Genomic DNA, 23,135 nt, shown 5'->3' with positions numbered 1-23,135 from the left:
AAGGGGCAAGGTTTGGGCACTGGGGGAATCTGGCAGGGGCTACCCTGTGCTGGGCACAGCTGGTGCCCACAGCAGACCCACCACAGGCCACCTCCAAACCAAGCTGCAAAGTTGGTGCCTCTGGGAGATCTTAAAAAAAAAAAAAAAAAAAGTAGCCAAAAGAGCAGTGCAAGCATCAGAGGAGGAGGTGAGGAGGTGCTCCAGGCACCAGAGCACTCGCAGCCCTCAGGGCAGGGGTGAACAGAGGAGGAAAGAGTGGCAGGAAGGAACTGCTGCACACCCCGGGATTTTGCCTGTTCATGTTAAAATGCAACTTTCTTCACACAATCTGTGGTTTCTCACCATACCTGTGTGTCTTTTCTGTCCTTGTGATTTTGAAATGGGAAGCCTCGGGGAGCAGATCTCTTGGGAAGTGTCCATCTTGACAGGCTGCTTCCCAGGATAATCCAGGATCAAATCCAGGTCGTCATCATCAGCAAGCAAGGAAGCTTTCATGATCTGAGCATGTGGGAAGCCAAGCCAGAACATCAGCAATCCCTCCCACAGCAGCAGCTCACTCAGCTCATCAAAATAGCTCTTCCCACCCAAAAAAACTCCTACGTGCAGCACATGACCAAACAACACAGCCATGCTGCAAACATTCCAAGGAACGGTGGAGGCACAGCTCAGGCTCGTCACCTGATGGATGAGGTTTTACAACTACTGGTTAAATCAGTGCACAGGACTTGCTGGGGATGGGGGTGACATCCCAAAATAATCCTGATTTCTTAGATCTTAGCTCTGTCTGCTGTTTGTCATCTTAAGGAATAACTTCTGTCTATTTGTTATTACACATAGAAGCCTAAGAGTGTTCAAGGTACTGTCCTTCCACAAAAATTACAAAGGCCTGGAGGGCCAGGAACCAGGGAATGGCTTCCCAGTGCCAGAGGGCAGGGCTGGATGGGAGATTGGGCAGGAATTGTTCCCTGGCAGGGCGGGCAGGCCCCGGCACAGGGTGCCCAGAGCAGCTGGGGCTGCCCCTGGATCCCTGGCAGTGCCCAAGGCCAGGTTGGACATTGGGGCTTGGAGCAGCCTGGGACAGTGGGAGGTGTCCCTGCCATGGCAGGGGTGGCACTGGATGGGATTTATGTTTTTTCCCCAACCTTAACCTTCTGTGGTATTGTGAAATAAAAGCATCAACACCAAGCCCCAAACCAAGACCAGTTATCCCAACACCTTTTTCTCCACCAAGGGAGAAGGGGCCCAAGGCAGCTGCTCTGGTATTAGTTCAGCTTATTGCAGTGCCCACACTCGAGTTCTGGCTTTAAGGTGTTTCACATCAGCACTGAGCCTCCCACGTGCGAGGCTTCCCCCAGAACAGCGAGATGGGCTGTGTGAGCTCAATCCCACACCACGGGATCATTACAAGCTGGTGTGTGAATACCCTTGGGGAGGCAAATCCATCCTTGAGAAGTGCTCCACTTCCCAAGCCCTCTCCTGGGGAGGTCAAGGGGCAGGAGGACACTGACCTGCAGGACGTAGGGGTTGATGCCCTGGGTGGATGCGATGTGGGTGGATGCCGGCACTGCCTCCTGCTCCTCTGCCAGGGCGTCCTCTGCCAAGGGCTCCTGGGCTGGCTCCTGGGTGATGTCGGCCATGTCACTGTCCAGCTCCACCACCCTGCCCAGCTGCTCCAGCTCCGGGGGCTGCGGATACAGAGGCCACGTCACACCCAGAGCACAGCTCTGCCAGGACAGCCACAGCCGCAACCATCACCTGTGGGTGCTGCGGAGCATTCCTGGCTCTGCCAAGGTTCCACACCAAGGTCAGAGATGGGCACACAGAACCTTCAGGGTGTGCCATACCAGGGAAGGAGCAGTCCCAGATTAGCGGTGCCCTCCTGGAGCTTTCCCAGTTCCGCCACTCAGTTTAGGAAACTGCTCTTCAGCTTTCCAGTTCTCACGTGCCCAGCGAATGGAGAGCTCTGTGTGTCCTGCCTCCCTCCCCTCCTCCCAAATCCATGCCATGTGGCACAAATTCCAATCACAGAGCCTGCTTTCCACAAAGAACTGCATTTTACATGGTTACTGGGAGGGTGGGCAGGCCCTGGCACAGGGTGCCCAGAGCAGCTGGGGCTGCCCCTGGATCCCTGGCAGTGTCCAAGGCCAGGCTGGACATTGAGGCTGGGAGCACCCTGGGATAGGTCCCTGCCCTTGGCAGAGGGTGGGACTGAATGGGCTTTTAGGTCCTTGCATCCCAAACCATTCCATGATTCCATGGCTAACTCTGCTCACTGTCATGGGCTGTGCTTTTGCCCAGCTCACTCTGTGGGACCTGAGCTCCCACGTACTGGTTTGGCTCCAGTTTAACCAACCCATGACTCAGCTTCATGTCCTGTGAAAGCCTCATGCTTCCAGCTTCCCAGAAAAAACACAGCACAGACCACTGAAGAAGAACAGGAGTGAGGAAACCCAGGCAGGGAGTGTCCTGGGAATCCTGCTCAGGAATTAAGGAGCACACTCACAAAGCTGTGCTTAGCCCTGTAGAATCAGCCAGGATGGGGTGAAGGTTCTCAGCTGAGGCAGATAAAATCACCCTGGGGATCTGTGAGGACAGAACTGAGTGGCAGATGTAGAATCTGAGCCTGGCCCCGCATGTGGAACAGATTTACAAGTCAAAATATGGTTACAAACACACAAGTTGCACTGCTCCCTTCATTGGGCTTTAATGCAGCAGGTTCCCTTGCAACATTAATAAATTCATTAATATTTAAGTTAGTGAGGGAAGACAAAACAAAAACCAAGTCTAGATACGAAATGCTTCTTACAGCCCAAATAATAATATTGTCAGGTGTGTTCTGCACCAAGAGTTTGGAAAGTTTTAAGCAATGCTATGATGTTTCTTAGGGTTTTGGGAAACCAGATGATGTTTTTCCTTATTTCAGAAATTAAAACCTGAGTTAATGTTATGCAAGTCAGAGAGGTTAATGAAGCCGGAGGGGTTTTTGCTAAGTACACTGGAATGCGTAAGAATGTTTGAAAATACCAGAGATATTCCCAGTATTCCTGCAGGTTTAAAACCTCAGCTCTGGTCCCCCCAATCTCAACATGAAGCAGGAAGGGGAGCTGAAGTGGTGCTGTTGGGCAGCCAAGTGCGCAGCTCAAAATGCAAATAATTAGGGATCTGCTCCAGCAGAGGGATGAAGGAGTGGGTGTTAATTAGCCCAGGAGCTGGGAGAGCTGGAGCAGCAGCTGGCCACTACTCTGGGACTCTCCATGCAGAATCCAGCAGAGCTGGCAGCCCCTCTGCCTGCCCCAGCAGCAGGATGTCCTGCCCAGGGAGCAGACGGTGCTTCTGGAATTGCTGGACAGGGATCAGGCCCCTCTCACCTGCCTGGAGAGCTCTGCTCTCCTGCCACACAAGTGGCCAGCAGAGACTCACACTGAATGCCAGGGGAAAGTTCTTTGATGTTAGAAACACAGAACTGTTTGAGGTTGGAAGAACCTCTGAGCCCATCAAGTCCAACCATTCCCCAGCACTGCCAGGGCCACCACTAACAACATCCCCAACTGTCACATCCACAGGGCTGTGGAATCCCTCCAGGGACGTGACTTCACCACTGCCTTGGGCAGCTGTGCCAGGGCTGGACAGCCCTTTCCAGGAAGGAATTTTCCCAATATCCAACCTGAGCCTCCCCAGGCACAACCTGAGGCCATTTCCTGCTCCACCCTCCTGTCAGGGACTTGTGCAGAGCCACAAGGTCCCCCCTGAGCCTCCTTTGCTCCAGCCTGAGCCCCTTTCCCAGCTCCCTCAGCTGCTCCTGGGGCTCCAGCCCCTTCCCAGCTCCCTTCCCTGCCCTGGACACGCTCCAGCCCCTCCAGGGCTCTCCTGCCCTGAGGGCCCAGAACTGGACACAGCCCTGGAGGGGTCTCACAGTGCCCAGCACAGGGGACAATCCCTGCCCTGGGGGACAATCCCTGCCCTGGGGCTGTGGCCACACAACGGCTGGCACAGCCCAGGGGCCATTGGCCTCTTGCCCACCTGGGCTCCTGGTATTCCCAGTGAATTGGATCAAACACTGCCTGTGGATTGAACATTCCTGTGTAAAATGGGCCCAGCACTGAGGATGTTTTGCAAAGGTTTAAAGCAGTCACATCCAACACAAATATGTTTACAAAGCCAGCATATAGCCAGCCTTACAAAAAGTATTATTTTAATAAAAATAGAGCACATTCTTAAAATAGAAAGCAGACAGTCTTGCACACTAATGGTGGTAAAGGCAACTGAGTGCACAGCATCACTGTCCAGGCAGGCAGCACACAGCGTTGGCATTACGGGCGTGCATTTAATAGTCACAAAAACAAGGGTTCTTCCAGAAGAGGTGCAAATCTGCCAAACTCAGACTAGAATTCAAACAAGAAACAAGGGTTGAAAGCCTCCCCGCCCCATCCTCAGTCTGCAATGTCAAGTGTCTCAAAGGAAAACAACATGCAGCCACTCAGCCAGAGTTCAGAAGAGTTTCTGTATGGCTTCACTCTCCAGATTCCAGGTTACTCCAACCACCCCCTTCCCAGGCACCAACTACTCTCCAAATTCCATGTCATCAACCCCCTTTAGTCACTGTTCTCCTTCTACCTGAGCTGGGGGTGCTGGTTTGCCATTCAGGGCCATCTGCTGGGGAGGCAGGTGCCCTGGGGGTGGCACAGGTGTGGTCTTTAACTTCTTGGTGTCCACTTTTAAAGGATGATCTTCCTCTTCCTCATCTGAATCTTGCAAGCCATACTTGGAAAAGTGTGCTACCTGTGTTAAGGAGAAGGACAAACATGTCACAGCTTGGAAGTGAAATTTCTGGAAAGCCTGAACACTGGGCAGGTGTAACTGTGCCCTATACAGGTGTCCTAAAACACACAGGGTCTTGGGACACCTACAACAAATTCAGCCTCTCCACTGACAAAAACCACCCACACTAGGCAGGTCTGGGGCCACAGGTTTCACCACAGAACCGCAGTCTGGTTTGGACTGGGAGGGACCCTAAAGCTCATTCATTCCACAGGCAGGGGCACCTCCCATTAGTCCAAGCTGCTCCAAGCCCTGTCCAACCCAACCCTGAACACTCCCAGTAACGAGGAGCTGCTTTGGTGAGGACAGTTCTCACCAGAGCCGACGCACTTGGCACAGCTGTCCCAAGTTAGCAAACCACTTGAATTACAAATTTTCAGGCGATTCCAGCTTCAGGGTGCGTGTGATGCCCTCACCTTGAAGACCCAGGAGCCGGTCTCCGGGCGGTACTCCTTGAAGCGGGCGCCCTGCTTGCGGGACACGGCCTCCAGCCGGCCCTCGTAGTTCATCTCGGCCAGGCGCTCGGGGCTCTTGATCAGGCACCGCGACGTTTTGTCTGTGGGCCACACCCCGTCCAGGGTGACCTCAGCTCGCCTGGGAGGGCACAACACAGGCTTAGAGACAAGGGGCTGAGGCAGAGCTGCCCGGGAACAGGGATGGGGAAGCTGGGCCGGGGAACTCATATCAGCTTTTAAACCCAATTTGTGGTTCAGAAATTCGCAAGTAACTCATTAACGCCGCAAACTGAACGCACATTTGGATTTGTCTCTTGGTTGCTGCCTGCAAACATAGCAGACTGTCAGGATTTTAAAAATCATCTTTATCTAACACTTACCTGTTTAACCCTTCCCCAATGGGTGGTTTTCTTTCGTCGTCAGGGTAAACAATAACCTCTTTTCTCCGGATGTGTACGATCTCATCCAGGTTTAAGTTTGTTAGATTTACTTCTCCTTCAAAGTAAATCGATCCATAACCTGCAAAACAACCCAAAAGGTCACAATTGTCTGTGAAAAGTCATGTGCCAGAGAGCCCACATTCCTGCTGTGCTCCTCCTGTCCCCACCCAGCCCCGTCCTGTCTCCCGAGCAAAGTGACACCTCCTTCCCCAGGAAACCCCTGGAGGAGCAGTATCAACTTTGACACTGATATCAAAATGCTGGGAGAGCTGGGGTTGTTCACCCAGAGAACAAAAGGATCCAGGGAGAGCTCAGAGCCACTTCCAGAGCCTCCAGGAGAGCTGCAGAGGGACTGGGGACAAGGCATGGAGGGACAGGACACAGGGAATGGCTTCCCAGTGCCAGAGGGCAGGGCTGGATGGGAGATTGGGCAGGAATTGTTCCCTGGGAGGGTGGGCAGGCCCCAGAGCAGCTGTGGCTGCCCCTGGATCCCTGGAAGTCTCCAAGGCCAGGTTGGACAAGGCTTGGAGCAAGCTGGGAAAGGGAATGGTGTCCCTGCCCATGGAATGAGATGAGCTTTAATGCCCCTCCCAAACCAAACCAGTCTGTGATACTGTGATTTATTCTATCCCAAAATCCTACAAGACTTTGATGCAAGCTGCTCCCAAAGCAAGGGCACCAGTTACAGTCAGACTGAGGGTCTGGAACTCGGGTTCCAGAGATCCCTGGATCAGGGTGAAGCCCTGGGAAGGCTGGGGGGGTCTCACCCTTGCGGCCGATGGTGAAGTCTGTCACAATACATTCGTTCCTGTCGTTGGTCAGCCGGGCCAGCTCCTCCAGGGAGGGGATGGTGTAGTACCCAGCTCGTGTCAGAACAATCCCTGCAACACAACATTCCCTGAGCACAGGGCTGGCAGCAATGCATCAACATTCCCAGACTGTCATCCCATCCCATTTCTTTTGCCAGCCTGAACAGCTGGAAGCCTCAGAGGAACTGAGGATCAGTGCACCCAAAGCCAACAGACAGCAGAACACCTTCATTCCACAGCCTCCAGAGTACATTTAAACCAACTGCTCTGGCAGGTTCTTCCAGCCCAGGCACCTGCCAGAGAGCAGCAGGTGTGCAAACAGCAAGGGAAGATGGTGCACAGGGAAAAGAAAAATTGCAAATGCATCAACACTTGAAGGAAACGCTCTCCCAGCTTTAGCAGCCTGGGGCCTCGGGCGCTGCTGACCAAGCTGCAGCTTCTTCTACATTTAACAGGCTCCAATTCTTCTTCATCTATTAAGTTGTCTAATGATCTTCGTATTTTCCAAAAGCATTTTGCATCTACAAAATGTCTAGAGACATTTCTTTTGCACATGCCACCTGCCAGTTTCATTACATGCCACGTAAGTAGTATCTGGAACGATTAACAGATCTTTTCCTTTTCCCTTCTCAAGTTTAAAAAACTCCAACACACATGATATAAAATTGGGGGATAAAATTTAAATCCTCATTGACTCAGCAGATAAGATTTCTGCAGTAGGTAAGGAATGCAAGATTTGTATTCTGGTGAAAGGAGGAGGGGAAAAAGCAAAAGCTGAGGGTGCCAAAGAGCAGAACACTTGCATGAAACGCTGCCCCCGCCAGCCTCACCTGCAGGATGCAGCTGGTGCACGGCCTCCACCTCCTTGTCCTGCTCATCCTGCAGGGAATCCTCCTGGAAGGAGGCGTCCTCGCTGCTGCCCTCCAGCCCATTGCGCAGGGCTGCGCGCATGTTCAGCGCCACGATGGTGTCGTCCACGCTCGAGTGGGGTTTGTGCCCGCTGCCCTCCAGGGTCTGGGGGATGGGCTTGGCAATGGGATTGGTGTAAAACCTGGTCACCTCGTGGGCCTCCTCCTCCTCCTCCTGCTCCCCGTCCTGCCTGTGGTTCTCCTCGGGAGGCACCGACAGGAAGAACCTGGGCAGAGGAAGGATAATGTCAATTATTACATTCTAAGAGACCTACACCAACATTCCTGTGCAGGGCCAGGAGCTGGACCTGGATGACCCCTGTGGGTCCCTCACTGCTCAGGAGACTCTGTGATTCAATGATTAAAATTCTGCTCTTTCCACACAAAGAGCCAACAGGACCACATGAACTGGTCAGTGTCAGTGATTATTCCCCTTCTCTCTGCTCCTGCTTGACCACCTCTGCCACTGAGGCTCCCACTACAGCAAGGACAGTGAGAGACTGGGACAGTCCCCACGGTGCTGGAGACTGAAACACGTGCCCTCTGCAGAGCTGAGCGGAACAGGGAGCTCAGGCTGGAGAGGAGCCTCAAAAGGGGCTGTAACAGCAACCCCACAGCTCCAAACCCTCTGCCCACAGCGCCAGGGTGACCTCACTCCCACAGCAGCTCTTATTGTAGTAGCTTTCAATAAAACCAACATGGTGAGCTGAGCAGGAGGTTCTTTCCAGACCCTGATTAAAAGAAAACCAAGGCAAAATCAGAGCTCAACTGAAATATAGCCACAGATTTTTTAGAGGAGGTTGGAATTCTGGCTTTTGGGGGCAAAGATGTAGCTTTAGAGGTTCCTCATTGTAATCTGTACAAAATACACATATAGAAAATAGAAATATGAGGCATGAGGATCAGTGGAACCTCCTTGCAATTCCCACATCACTGAGGACTGACCAGGGGAGGCTCTTCTCCCCTCAGAGTCAGGTTTAGCACTTCCCTCAAGGAATGTCCTGGTTTCCTGCTACAGGGCACGTAGAGAGACTCATCCAGAAAACAAGTCCCTGCTCTCTGACCCGGATTTTGGGTGGGGTGACCTGGCAGTGCCCACACAGGAAGAACCCATGGTTGCTCCAGGAGGAAATTAATCTCCCAGCAGGTCAATTGCTTTCAACGAACAGTGAAGTGACATCCCTGAGAAGAAGTGGCTGCAGTACAGCAGTATTTAGGGACAGGCAGAACCAGTTTGTGTTGCTGAGGACAAACCCCTGCAGGGTGACTCCTCACCTGTCCCCGTTCTCAGGGTACTCCGACGGCGACGCCAGGTCCTCGTTCTCTCGGCTCACGGGAGAGAACAGGTTGCTGCTGCTGAGGTTCTTCAGAACCAGCTTCTTGATGCTCTTCCTAAAAGCAAAACACACCAAGGAAGGGAAATTTGGACCTGTCCAGTGCATAAATATATATTTCGTACTTATTCAGATGCTCCGGGGACCAGGACCCAGCTCTGAGACCTGTTCCCACACCCAGGACATATCAAGTCTTCTGTCAGAGATCCTAAAATTTTTTGGGGAATTCCATTTAAGGCTCTGGCTTATGTGGAGGTGTAAAAAGCACAAGCCAGTGAAAGGCTCAAAGGCCAAGTTCAGCAAACCACAGTGTTCTCTGTTTCCCAAATCAGCTTTTCTAGAAGTACAGAAGGTCTGGCCCACAGGTGCAGGTTCATTTTACTGCAGGGTCACTTCAGTCTTTTGCTCTTTGTTTTCACTCAACTCCAAGCCTTTCCAAACCCCTTTTCTATTTGATTGCCACTGATGCATCTAAAAACTGAACCCAAAGCTTCACTCAGGCAGATCCACAATTTATTTCTCACAGAAACACCTGTGGATCTGAAACAGAACCAGTGCTGGGGTAAAATCACCAGAAATATGCCTCCACAGTAAGGGCATGAGCAAGCCTGATGACACTCCCAGTTCAGGAGCAGGAAGTATTACCCTGTGCAAGCTTTCCTTGTAAGAATTCCTAAATGACTTTATAGGAGCTTTACTCCCATTGTGGCCTGACCTCATTTTACAGCTTATTTGGCCTTAAGAGTTTGAGCCGAACCTTTTTACCTCCTCTACAGAAAACAGTTCTAGTGAATTCTTACAGACAACTTGCTTGTTCTTCCTATCTGAACCAGGGCACAAACCCACGGGATTGAGGGTAATATACAGGAGTTTACAGAAGATTCTCACACAGAGACAAAGGAGAAGCTCACTTTGGCATGAAGGCTCCATTGGACAGGGAAGGCTCATCATCATCCAGCCCATCAAAGAGCTGGGACTTGGCCGAGCCCGCCGACTGCAGGGCCTTGGGCCGCACTCTGGTCGCGGGGCGTGGGGTCAGCTTGTAGTGGGTGGGGGTTGTCAAGGCCTTCTGGGCTGCTGGGTTGGTTGGCTTCAGCCTCTGGAATAGAAAGATGGACAGTTGGAACCCTCAGGGCATGGGGACAGAGCTTTAGGGTGCTCCCACCCAGGGCCCTGGAAGGTGAAGGGGAAGCAGCAATTGCAGCCAGGTTAGAGGGCTCCATGCACAGCCCCATCCATCAGCCCGGATCCACGTGCCCCTCCAGGCTCCAGCTGCCAGGCAGGGCTCACCTCCAGCCCCCGGAACCTGTCTGGGGCAGCAGCCACTTAGAACCTCCCCTAACGCTTCAAAAGACTGGGAAGTGTTTGTCATCTTTTGAACAAAGCAACAGGGAAAGATTTATCAGAGACTCTCAGAGATGTCCTAAGCAAAGCACTGCAATTATTCCAAGCATTAACAATGATCCATCTTTATTCCCAATCAGCAGCAGTGAGCACAGGAACTCCACAGCCAAGGTTGTGATGCAGGCAAAAGAAGGAAATCAAGGAACAGTTTGGGTTGGAAAGGACCTCAAAGATCACACAGTTCCAACCCCCCTGCCATGGGCAGGGAACTTCCCACTGGAATAAATCAAGCACTTTGTGTCCTGGAGGGTAAACAGCCACTGTACCACTGGGAGAGCACAGAGGGCAACTTGCTTGGCTGCTCACTGTGCATTTAGGTGAAGGCTGCACACAGACCAAGGTAATTTCAAGTGTCACCCATAAATGAGCTCAGTGCAGATGTGCACTCACCTCTTCTTTCTTCTTTGGGTCTGACATGGGGTTTCTGAAGAGTGGGGAGTCTCCAAAGGGTGAGTAGGTCAGGCTGTTGAGGTGCTGCTGGAGGACAGCTTGCTGGGCTGCAGAGGCATTGGGGTCTGTCAGAGCTACAAAAGGAGCAGCATTTTAGTTTTAGAGCTTTGGGAACAGAACCAGGGCAGGCAGAAACACAACAGCTCTCACAGCATCTCCTTCCTCCATCAGAGAGGGCAACCATATTCACTGAGCTCTCAGGGGTGAAAAGCTGAGGGCACAGAGAGCTACAGAGCAGTGGAGAGAGCCTGGCTTGCCAGAATATTCAGTGAATCCAGCTGGCTTCTGAAGGGTGTGCAGGGAAAACATTTCATGCAGAATTTTGACATTCCTGCTACCACAACCAAACATACAGGTCTAAAGTGCCCTCTACAATGGATTCTAAATCTTTCCATCTTATACCATCTAATTTTAATTCCTATCAAAATGCTCTAAGAGTTCACGCCATGAAACATTCCAGCCACCAAAAGTAGCTTAATTCTAATTCCAACAAAACCAGGGTGAATGTGGGCATTCCCAAAGAACAACAAAACCACTCTCAGAACAGCAGCTTACTCTCTGGGTCTGCAGGAAGTCATGAGGAGAGCTGGAGACAACTGGGTTTTATTTTTGTCCCAATGGCACAGCATTCCTGATAATAAAGGGCCTCTAGGCCTCTCTGATCTGGAAGTACTGAAAAAGCCAATGCTGCACTTCCCTTACTTTCCTTGTGAACATCTATTCTTGCTGCCCCAAATTCAACGATGGGAAATGCTACCAATCTTGAAAACAACGCTCTAAAATAGGTGCAATTATTGGGCGTGTAAAACAACTTTGAGTTCCTTTAAAAATACACATATAACTAGCAAAAAAAGGGTCATTAACATGGTCTGCACTGCGTCTGAGAACAGCAGTGGCCTCAAGGAGATGTTTCGTCATTCCAAACCCTTTGGGAGAGGTGTGCTCCTGTGTTCAGGCACATGGGAACAAGGCAGCAAGCAGCAGCTTCATGGACACTCACCTACAGCAGGCTGAGGGGCCCCAAAGCCCAGGGTAGCTGTGGAGGTGTTGAATCCTGGGGCTCCGAATGCTCCCGTTCCCAGCGTTCCCCCCAGCTTTGGCTGGGTGTTCCCGAACAAGGACGTCTGTCCTGCCCCCAGAGCTGTGACACGAGAGGTGACTGTCATTTACTACAAGACTGTGACAAGTTCACAAGCACAACAATCAATTCCTTATTAAACTGCAGGAAACACTCTCCACGCCCATGGATGCTGCAGACACTCAAGCCTCGTGATCAGACCAGAGGCTCTGAGCACAGAGGACCTCACCAGTCCCACCAGTGTGACCAGTGCTGCCCAATTTCTATCAGGTCACTTGGAACTGTGCTAAGAAGCTCCCCTTGGAGCTGCCCTGAGACATCCTGGCTTGAAGCTACAACTTTCCCAGCCTTTCCTAACTCAGTTACACGTGGAAGGTATCTTTTCAGGGTTTGATATATGTATGTTGCAGTATCCCCACTGCAACAGTTACAGGCAATTCCCAGGCTGGACCAGCACTGCAGCCAAGAAGTGAGCTGGGAAACTGCTTACCTGTTCCAAACCCTGTCCCAAGTCCAGTTCCCAGAGTCCCAGTCGCAGGCTTATTTCCAAACAAGCTATTTCCAGCAGTGTTGGCACCAAAACCTTCAACAGAATGAGCAGCTCATTAGAGATGAAATTAAAACTGAAATAAATAAGCATCACAGGGTCGAAAAGCCCTGCCACAGTCAAGGTCAAATTTCTCACTGTTTCCAGCAGTGCAGGTTAAACTGACAGTCAGCAAGAAGGGACTTCACTGGTAATAAACATATTTTAGTTATAAATACAGCATTAAAGCAGCACAGAAAAATGCTGGTCTGCCTTCTTAAGCTTTTCAGTTTGTTACAAACTTCCAAGTTTCCCTGAAAGGCAGAGCTGACAGGATGCTGCTGTATCTGGCAACAGAGTAAAATGTGCTGGCTTTTTTTAAGTGCCTGAAGGGAACACACCTCATTTCATCCTGTTTATACCACACACTCATTTCTCTGACCCTCATCACAGAGCAGGTGGGAACTCCGATCTGCACAGTTCAAGGACACAGCTGTAGCTGCAACAAGGCCACCCCAAATCTACCGTGAGCTCAGTTCTACTGCAGATGCTGACCCCATCCCATGCTTGGTTAGAACACAAAGCCAGGATTAACCTGAAAAATGGCAGGTGTGCACCAACTCTCTCCATCCAACTCCCTCTCCATTCCTCCTACAAACTGCTACACAGGCAAACCAAAACCACACACTGCAAAGGCTGGTCTCCACCAAACAGTGCCAACACACTGGTGGGGCTATGGAGACCCTGACCAGCAGAACCAGAACTTGGAAGCACCTTTCACACCCCTGGGAGGTTTGCCCAGGACTGGTCACCACAGTCAAACCCTGCTTGCCAAGGTGCTGCCCTGGTTCAGAGCACTGAGAACTGCACAGAGCTCGGTTTGGGAAGCATCCAGTTCCCAAAAGCTCTTCCCTGTCTATCCTGGCAGGCTGGCACAGCAGGCTAAAGGCATGGCAGGCCCCACTGTCTTTAAATAACCAACACAAAACAGCACCCCAGGAAAGGGATGTCAGGATCCAACCCCCGCCTAGTCACTTCTAGAGACAGTTTTGTTGCTCTGAAATCCAGGATTAAGAAGGCAAAAGAGATTTCAGAGTCCCATGAAAAGAAGCTGCCACTCCCTTCAGCCATCCCTACACATTCCTCCTGCTCAGTCACACACTCACCAGACATCAGTTCTCACATCAGGGTCAGAGGCCACCAGGAACACAACACCCAGTTCCTCAGGATGCTGGTCCTTCACACCACCAAGGAGAACAACAGCCACCAGCTAAACTGGAGCTGACTGACTTCACCCTCACTGCAGGATCTCCTGACACCTGTCCAAGCCCAGGGATCCCTGGTTTTACCCCAATTCCCCCAGTGCTGCTGTGGCAACACAGGGCGTTCACAGCCTCCTAACAAACCCCTCTGCTCCCCAAATCTTTGATTTCAGGAGTTTTCAACAACAGAACAACAGAATGGTTGGGGTTGGAAGGAACCTCTGGAGATCACCCAGTCCAAGCCCTGCCCAGGCAGGGTCCCCTGGAGCAGGTGACCCAGCAGCGTGTCCAGGGGGGTTGGGATGTCTCCAGAGAGGGAGACTCCAGGCCCTCCCTGGGCAGCTGTTCCAGAGCTCTGCCCCTCCATGGGAGGAAGTTCTTCCTCAGGCTGGGCTGGAATTGTTTGTGGTTTAGTTCCTGGCCATTGCTCCTCGTCCTGCCACTGGCACCACTGAGCAGAGTCTGGCACCACCTGACAGCCCCTGGAGAGATTTGGATGGATTGATGGATCCCCTCTCAGCCTTTTCCCTTCTCCAGACTGACCAGGCCCAGCTCCCACAGCCTCTCCTCATCAAGGATGCTCCAGACCCCAAATCATCTCTGTGGCCTTCACTGGACTCTCTCCTGCTCCTTCCTGAACTGTGGAGCCCAGAACTGAACAGGACACTGCAGATGAGTCTCCCTGGGGCCAAGCAGAGGGGCAGGATCCCCTCCCTGACTTGCTGGGAATGCTCTTCCCAACGCTCCCCAGGATCCCAGGGGCTCTCCTGGCCATCATAGGCTGAACCTTCCCTTAAGGACCCACCAACACAGTGGCACTTGACCATCTACTTCCGGAGTCAGGGAGTCCCACCAAGAGCAAAGGCACAACCCAGCACCCAGCACATTTCCCTGCGGCAGGGCCGTGGCTCACATGACAAATCCAACACTGCAATACTTAGCACGTGCTCTCAGCAGTGTGTGGTACACACAGTACAGCTTTAAATGATTGAAACCCCATTTTTTTTCCCCTGTCCCCAAACTGGGAGGGTTTGCAGGGGCTCCTAAACTCAGAGCTGGTTTGTTACCGAAGAGGCCACCGCCCGTGGTGGTACCGAACGAGGGAGCGCTGGTCGTGGTGGCTCCAAATCCAGCAGGCTTGTTCCCAAACAGGGTCTGAAAGGAAACAACAGGAATTTGGAAACCTGAGAGGCTGATACCACAGGAATCATAACAGTGTTAGGCTGCAGGCAAGGACGCAGAACTAAAGCCAAGCACAACTGAGCCCCCCCAGCCCACCTTCCCATGAATGGGGTTATCCCAAGCTGTGGGCAAGACCCCCCAAAAGCAGCTGTTAGGGTCAGACTCGAGGGGCTTAAGGGAATTTTCCAATCTCAGTGATCCTGTGATTTTTGCTCCAGCAGAACCAAAATGACTGAATATCAAAAACCAAGGTTGGTTTTGGTCCATCACACCTTACAACCTGTATTTCCAATCCTATGCTGGGGCACCCCCAGGCACTGAGAACCTCAGTCTGTCCTGCTGCTTTCACCACTGCACACATCACTTGTTAAAAAAAGGACTCTACCACACCTGTTTATCCTCCAGTTTACAGCAAACCACCTGACTTTTGCATCTCAGACATCTTAATTCCTACGCTAACAGAACTTCCGTGAAGGTCAGCACCCCAGAGCAGGGCTCTGCTTGCTTTTCTCTCAGTATTATGAAGGCACAGACATACCGAACCACCAACACCAAATCCTGTGTTGGCTTGTCCAAAAAGGCCAGTTCCCGTTCCAAATCCAGTCCCAGCATTTGTATTGGCAGCTGTCCCAAAAAGGCCTCCAGGCTGAGAGGGCTGGGTGACCCCAAAGAGACCCTACAAACAGGAACCAGGTTAAGGTAATGCTCCCAGGCTTGTCCAAGTCCAGCACTGACAACAACAGACCCAACACACAAAATCAGGCAATAAAACAATGCTACATTTGCCTTTGTGCTGGGGAAGAGGAGGGGTGAAGAGCATTCCAGAAGCTTTAGCTCTCCTCCAAGACATTAGTTACAACAAGGAAATTAAAAAAAAACCCAAAAAAGGTATGCTCCAAGCTTTAAAGGATATTGGAATTTCGTCACTGCTTTGAGCAGGGGAGATGGAAAAGAAACATTTCACAGGGTTTTCTGGGAGAACTCACAACAAATTCACAAAGAACACAGGATATTTGGAGCCAAAGCCTCTAGTTATGCAACAAGTTACAGCTATGTAGAATCTGTCACAAAAGCCCACAAATGCTGCTCATTTGTCACCAGAAAGCCCAGGATTTGAATTCCCACAGAGGGTTAATCATGGAATGACATAATCTGTGTGAAGATGATTGGAAGCACAGGAGTTGCTAGAGAGCAGCTGCTTGAGGAGGTGAGTGGGTACATGATTGGTGAACAGCTGACTGTTCTCCAATTGTCAGGAACAAAGCTGACTGGCAGCAGGTTCTTCTCTCCACCGCAGCCTTCAGAGCCCAGCATCCTGCTTTGACCACACTGTACTGGGATGTGAGGAACATCCCAATCCCACAGCCTCCCATGTCCCACAGGAGCAGCTGCAGCCCCATTCCCAGCTTGCAGCCCCTCTTACCATGGTGTTGGTGTTGGGCTGGCCCAGGGTGCTGGTGCCCCCGAAGGAGAAGCCGGTGTTCTGCGTGGTGGTGGCCTGGCCGAAGGGTTTGTTGAACAGACTCGTGGTCTGAGACTGCTGCCCAAAGAGCCCGCCCGTGGTGCCGGTGCCAAAGCCGGTCGTACCTGGGACACCACACGGGGATTAGAGACCAAAGCCAGCAGATCCCACACTCTGGCATTCAAACAGGGAGAAAGGTCATGGAAGCTCCTGAGCTGCAAGGGACCCCCAGGGATCACCCAATCCCACCCCTGGCCCTGCACAGACACCCCACCAATCCCAGCCTGGGCATCCCTGGCAGCGCTGTCCAAACGCTCCTGGAGCTCTGGCAGCCTCGGGGCCGTGCCCATTCCCTGGGGAGCCTGGGCAGTGCCCAGCAGCCTCTGGGGGAAGAACCTTCCCCTGCTCTGCAGCCTGAGCCTGCCCTGGCCCAGCTCCAGCCACTCCCTGGCTGCTGTCTCTGCTCATCCAACAACCACCTCCATTCCTACAGCCTGGAGGATCTGGATCTGTTTACAGCCAAATTCCATAAACACAAATACCCATTATTAGGAAAAAATCCTTCCCTGTGAGGGGTGGGCAGGCCCTGGCACAGGGTGCCCAGAGCAGCTGGGGCTGCCCCTGGATCCCTGGCAGTGCCCAAGGCCAGGCTGGACATTGGGGCTTGGAGCAGCCTGGGACAGTGGAAGGTGTCCCTGCCATGGCAGGGGTGGCACTGCGCGAGCTTCAAGGTCCCTTCCAACCTGAACCACTCTGGGATTCTATGATCTACTTACCTTTCAGTTTGCACCAAAAACTAATAAAAATCCAATTGTTGTTTCAATTTTTCCAAGGAAACATAAGAAAACAGATTTCTATGGCAAAGAGCTTCACCAGTGAATGCTGGCAATACAAGCAGCACAACTCTGAGCTCACAGCAGTGTTTCAGCATTTTGCACCACCGAATTTTAAATGGTTTAACAGAATATTTGCACGTGCACTCCCAGGAAGGGCAGGGCCAGGCAGTACTTACTGGTTCCAAAAGCAGTTTTATTCTGTCCATAAGAAAAGCCTGTATTGGTAGTGGAAGAGCCAAAAAGTCCCGTGGCTGTGCTGGACGTGGCAGTGGAAGAGCCAAACAAGCCAGCAGTTGCTCCTGCTCCTACAGGATTCGTGGGTCCTTTCCTATTTGCCTGGTAGTCTTCCAAACGGAGTTCCTAGAGGAAAATCCAGCTCTTTTTACACAGGACAAGGGCAGACAAGTGTCCTTACCACAGGCACACAGCACCCAACCTTCCCCAAGGTGAAGGCTCAAGAAAAGCTGCAACATCTATGTTTTTAAAAATAAGGACACTAAAAACAAGACCTGAACCTAGATCCATGTTCAGGCTTCAATTTGACTTCCCAGAGGTTTTTCAGATCTTTTCATAAAAGATCTGTTTTGAAGGGTCAAACAAACCAACCGGAATGGGAAGGCCTCAGGTTAAATCCTTGGGAACATCAGTTTATTATAAACAAATGAGTTCTGCATGGGATCCTGCAGAGCAGGATCTGTTCTCAACAGGATCTTGTGTCCTTCTGACAAGATGGAATTTCAGCTCTTCCAGACCTGCATTAAGCATTTAAACCCAACTGCAATTAACGTGGCATTGCATTAATTGCTTTACTTGACAACATCTCTTGCGTTTGATGCAGATATTGAAGGTTCATTAACATTCTTCCATTAATGAGCACAGACTGTAATGATGGCCCAGAAAGGCCCAGGGTAAGGCTGTGTCCCCCCCTGCACTGACCTCGAGGGACTTGCTCTCGTACTCCTTCATGGCAGTGATGCACTGGTGCTTGGTGTTGATGTTGGTGCTGACGCCGGATTTCACCATGGTGTCAGTGCCGGTTGGGGGCTGCCGGGCAGGGAGGAAGGGCCAGGTTAAAATCCAGATGAATTTGAGGGAACACAGAGAGAACTCCCTGCAGGCCCTGGGAAATCCTACACCTAGCACAGATCTGAGGCTCTGTGTGACTCCTCTGCTCTGCCCAGGCAAAACCCCACCTGCAGAGCTGCCTCCAGCCCTGGGGCCCCAGGATAAGGAGGACACGGAGCTGTAGGAGCGAGTCCAGAGGAAGCCACAGAGATGCTCCAACAGCTGGAGCCCCTCTGCTCTGGAGCTGGGCTGGGAGAGCTGGGGGTGCTCACCTGGGGAAGAGAAGCTCCAGGTTTAGGCCCCTTGCAGGGCCTAAAGGGGCTCCAGGAGAGCTGCAGAGGGACTGGGGACAAGGGCTGGAGGGACAGGACACAGGGAATGGCTTCCCAGTGCCAGAGGGCAGGGCTGGATGGGAGATTGGGCAGGAATTGTTCCCTGGGAGGGTGGGCAGGCCCTGGCACAGGGTGCCCAGAGCAGCTGGGGCTGCCCCTGGATCCCTGGCAGTGCCCAAGGCCAGGCTGGACATTGGGGCTTGGAGCAGCCTGGGACAGTGGGAGGTGTCCCTGCCATGGCAGGGGTGGCACTGGATGGACTTTAAGGTCCCAACCCAAACCTTGTGTGATTTCATGGTTTTATGATGCCATCATTATTTGTACAGCTGAGGCCTCACCCGGGTGTGTTCAATGACAATCAACAGTGGAATTTACCCCAGGAGCACTCAAAAAAACTCCCAGCAATTCTGCTTTTGGTTTCACTTTAAAAGCAGTTTACCTCAGTTACTGACACAAATCCTGAAGCTCTGCATGAATTTCACTATCCCCCCTTTTTTAACAGTGCTATGAAAGTACAAACCAGCAGTACTGCAAGAGCCCAGGCAGCACCACAGCTCTGCCCCCACAGCCTCAGCCTTACACTAGCACAATCCAGAAATGAAGAGGGACGAGATCTGCATGAACAAGTTTTTGGGGAAAGGAGTCCCTCTTCCAGCAGGCCCCAGTTAGCCCAGTTCCTCAAGGCCTTTCTGCTAGGCCTCCCTCCAGGTCCAACTGCCACAGAACTTAGTAGCAGTTACTGAATCCTGTCTTAAAGGGGACTCGTCCAGAGGAGGCAGGACACCACTCCTCTCCTTCCAGGTCCCATTCCGAAAGCCAGGCTGGCTCAGGAGGGCTGCCCTGATCCTGACCCATCCCAAGATGTCTGTAACCATTACTGCTGCCAGCATTTGCCATGGATCACCTTCAATTCCATGGCACTTCCTGGGAAGGCTCAGCTTTGGGAGCTCCTCTACCCCTTCAGCAATAGCACAGCTCTAAATCCCACAAGTCTGAAATCCTATGGTGTTTGAGAAGCTTTTCAAATTCAGGATAAAACCTGGAGTTAATGACACCTATTTCCACTGCAACAGTCCCTCTAAAGGGATGTTTTCAAATAATTTCAGAACACTTGCATATAAACTCATTTTTTCATCTCAGTGACCAAGACATCACACGAACAACTGCAAAACTGAATGCTTCCCACAGTGAAGGGGCTGGATTAAGAAGAAAAAGCAGAACTTACATTAAATTTAATAGTTGTGCCAGTTGGAGCAGCAGTAAAGCTGGTTGGGCCAAAGAGAGAACCAGATGTGCTCCCAAAGGGGTTGGAAGTGGTGTTGGTGGTGCCAAAGAGCCCTCCGCTGCTGGTGCTCGTACCAAAGTCTGAATAAAGCATAAAAAAATAACATCATCAGTACTAAAACAAACCTGAAGTTTAAAACTTAAACCCTAATATTTTATTCAAATTAGAAACTGGTTTGAAAATGGAAAAAACAGCTGAGAGAAAGAATTTGACAACAGAACTGGAAACTGATGGTGCTGCTAATCCAGTTCTCTGCTGTGAAGAGAACTCCAGAAACACCAAACCACAGCAGCCAGTTTCCTTCTATTCCTGACAAACATGAAGAAAATAATACAGTAATTCTATAATAAAGGGAATCAGCAAGGCTCCCTGTCTCTTCTCAGAAGGGGCTGCAAGCAGTTGCTTTTGCTTCATGGAATTACAAAAGAGTTTAACAGCATTCCCTGTCTTCTCCTGGCACAGACAAACCCAACTGTAGCTGCTCTGCCACAGGATAAAAACCTAAAATCAAGCAGCACCAAAAGAGACTTCAGAATAAAAAAATTCCAGCCAACCGCCTCTGGCAATTTATTTTCAAATTTAGGGCTGGCATCACAGCTACAGATTCAGGAGCACATGGGCTGCTCCTTGGCTGCTGTGGGCCTAAGGATGTCACTGTATCCTCCAGGAGAAACCCCCAGCCCCACCCTGCCCCCTGTCCCAGCCCCCAGGTAGATCCAGCTCCCCCTGCTCTCCCATCAAACAGCAGAGGGGCACCAGTTTCACTCACTTCCAAAGCCAGCTGGCTTGTTCTGTGCAAAGGCATTGTTCTGGGATGAGAAGAGGCCAGTGCTGGTGGTTCCGAAGAGGCTGTTTGATGTCCCAGTGGATGTTCCAAACCCAAAGCCAGTGCTGGTGGAGGAGGTGGCTGGTTGGTTGAATGTGGTTGACCCAAACAACCCTCCTGCAGACAGAAACAGGCTGTTAATCCTTCACAACCTCCTTTGCTTGGGAGCTTTGATGGGTTCTTGTTCTGGGCTTGGGAGGGCACTAGGTTATTTTTTGCTGAGGATTCCTTGGTTTGGGGGTTTTTCCCTTTCTCCCCCTCCCTCCCTTTTTCACCAACATTCCCCCTGCAGGCCCCGCTCCCCTCCCCTGGGGCAGTACCTGGCTTTGTCTGCGTGCTCCCGAAGAGGCCCCCGGTGTTGCTGCTGGAGCCGAAGGCTGATGTTCCGAAGGCCCCTCCGCTGGTGGTACCAAAGCCGGCATCTGCGAAGCAGAGCCCAGTGAGCCCCTTCCCAACGGCTGCGCTGGGAGCACGGCTGGAGCGCCACGAGCACCCCTCACAACAGAGCTCTTCCTTCCAAGCCTTCCCAACAAACCCAGTACTGACTGCAACCCCAAAAAACCCCAGCGAGACCACCTTCCCTAAGCACTGCATTCTCCGCTCTTCCTACAGAGGGAAGCTTCCACAGCAGCCGTGGAATCCTGGTGTCTGCCCAAACTAAAAGCTCAGGCTCCTGAACTTCATCCAAGCCAGCTGGAGCACCCAGCAGCTCCCTAATTCCATCCCATGAGGGATCACCACCTCCATGGGATTTTCTGAGCTGCACTCCAGGAAAAGACACCTCATTAAAAACCACCTTAACACCACCTTAGATATTTTACTTACTTTGCCCAAAGGTTGAAGTCGTCCCAAAGCCAGTGCTGCCTCCGAACGGAGCTCCAAAGGATTTGTTAAACATTTTGGGGATATATCAGGTTTTCTCCCTACACCTGGAAAGCAGAATGCAGGTTTTATTGAAAGCTTATCCTACAAACTCATTTTCCATCTCCCTCATTGCCGAGGGCAGCAATCCCACCGGAATCTTTCAGCACAAGCCCCATGGCACTGTGCGATTCCAAACCCCGCCAGAGCCCTGTGGGGTCAAGGACGCCAACATTCCAGTGACACCACAGGTAAGGAGGTGGCACTAAACATCGGTGTTCCTAAAATTATGGTGTCACCCCCAATTATGGCTGGAGTTCCTGCCCATCTCAGCCTGTGTCCTGGGCTGTGGAAATCCCACAGCAATCCCGGGGGTTTCCAGGACTGATTTTCCTGTTCAACCCTATTTGCCAACTGCTTCAAACACGACAAAGGGGAATGCACTGCACAGGGATTACAGGAATCCACCCTCCTTCTGCTTCCCACTTCAGCACTTCCCAGCAGTTGCTGTTCCAGGGGAGTTTTGCCGGGCCCAATTCCCTCTCCCCCCCCATGGTTTATTTACAGCACATTCCCTGCTGCCTCTCCTCAATCTCCTCCCCGAGCACAAACAGGTACAAACTCTGCTCCAACTCCCTGAGTTTGGCAACAAATCCAGCACAATCCCCACGGCTCCTTGGGCACACTGTCAGGGAATTGTGTGGTGTTTTCCTGCAGCTCCACCATTGAAAAATTCCAGATTAGGCAAAAACGTGCCAGATTAACAAAAAAAGCCAGTACTACCCCCAAAAAAATGTACATAGTACCCCCAAAATGGCAATACAAGCAAAAAAAAAAAGCTAGAACTAGCAAAACCAAAATGCCATATTAACCCAAAAAATTCCAGTGTTAAAAAACAGTATTACCCCAAAAATGCCATGTTAACCAAAAATAATGGGCGTAACGATCCGAGAAAACCCATATCAGCCAAAAGAAACTGACAATATCGACCAGAAAAAACATGTATTACTAAAACAATGCCTTATTAACCAGAAAAATGCCAGTATTACCCAACCCTCCTCCATATTCAGCAGGAAATGCAGGAATTCCCCCACATTCCCAGGTACTCCCTGGCAGCAGTAGCTGACACACAGCAGTGCAGTTCAAGAACGGCCCACACCAGGAATATGCCCAAAGCCAACAATTCCAGTTAAAGGCAAAGCTGCCCTTTCCCTGTGCCCAGGTTTGGCAGCTGCCTCTTCTCAGCCCCCTTTACCTCCTCCCAGCCAAAGGACTGGGCACTGCCTAGCACAGCCTCCCGGCAGGGAGATCACTACATCCATCTGCCCATCCTTGAAGTTCAGGTGTTTGCTTCCCTAAAACCAACAGCACTTTCTGGGAATGGCCAAATCCAGACTGGGAGCAGCCACAGTCTTCCACCATCCCTGAACAGCTGGAGACTAAATCAGCCCAGAGCAACCAGCATCCCACACTTCCCTGACCAAAGAACTAAAAAGATTATTTGTGTCACCTCCAACTACTCCAACAGACACACACCACAATTTTGGAGTGTTAAGGGTCTCCACACTTCCACAGGCAAATCCTTATGGATTTCATTTGTCACAGGAAGAGGAATGTCAGTGAAATGATCCCAGTAAATGCCAGAAAAAGCTGCTCTGACAAACTCTCGGCACTCCCCAAGCTGAGAGGAGCTCCTGGGAGAGCTCCTCTGGCACAGGGTAACATTGCATCCTGAGCCCTCCTCACCTTCTCCCATGGAATCCCTGAGGCTGGAAAAGCCCTCCCAGCCCAGCCAGGCCCAG

At 51.5% G+C, this 23,135-nt stretch overlaps 1 protein-coding gene across 1 annotated transcript in view; it reads right to left on the bottom strand.

Moving 5' to 3' along the window:
• LOC121672269 (nuclear pore complex protein Nup98-Nup96-like) overlaps window positions 1-23,135 on the bottom strand; it is a 35,863-nt gene that overhangs the window by 6,923 nt on the left and 5,805 nt on the right. Inside the window, 21 exon segments of the mRNA XM_042044872.1 lie at window positions 348-498; window positions 1,509-1,685; window positions 4,615-4,779; window positions 5,235-5,412; window positions 5,654-5,792; window positions 6,481-6,594; window positions 7,353-7,657; window positions 8,706-8,822; window positions 9,676-9,863; window positions 10,559-10,692; window positions 11,619-11,759; window positions 12,187-12,279; window positions 14,552-14,639; window positions 15,205-15,342; window positions 16,090-16,253; window positions 17,141-17,324; window positions 17,901-18,008; window positions 19,587-19,726; window positions 20,416-20,589; window positions 20,793-20,894; window positions 21,298-21,401. Coding sequence (XP_041900806.1) covers window positions 348-498; window positions 1,509-1,685; window positions 4,615-4,779; window positions 5,235-5,412; window positions 5,654-5,792; window positions 6,481-6,594; window positions 7,353-7,657; window positions 8,706-8,822; window positions 9,676-9,863; window positions 10,559-10,692; window positions 11,619-11,759; window positions 12,187-12,279; window positions 14,552-14,639; window positions 15,205-15,342; window positions 16,090-16,253; window positions 17,141-17,324; window positions 17,901-18,008; window positions 19,587-19,726; window positions 20,416-20,589; window positions 20,793-20,894; window positions 21,298-21,370 — 3,073 coding nt within the window. The 5' untranslated portion in view covers window positions 21,371-21,401.

This window comes from Corvus kubaryi, unplaced genomic scaffold, assembly GCF_017639235.1.
Source record: "Corvus kubaryi isolate FWS band 111438036 unplaced genomic scaffold, C.kubaryi_AGA036_p1.0 46028, whole genome shotgun sequence".
Lineage (NCBI taxonomy): Eukaryota > Metazoa > Chordata > Aves > Passeriformes > Corvidae > Corvus > Corvus kubaryi.
The sequence above is the reverse complement of the archived record's forward strand: the minus strand, read 5'-3'. Positions and strand labels throughout refer to the sequence as shown.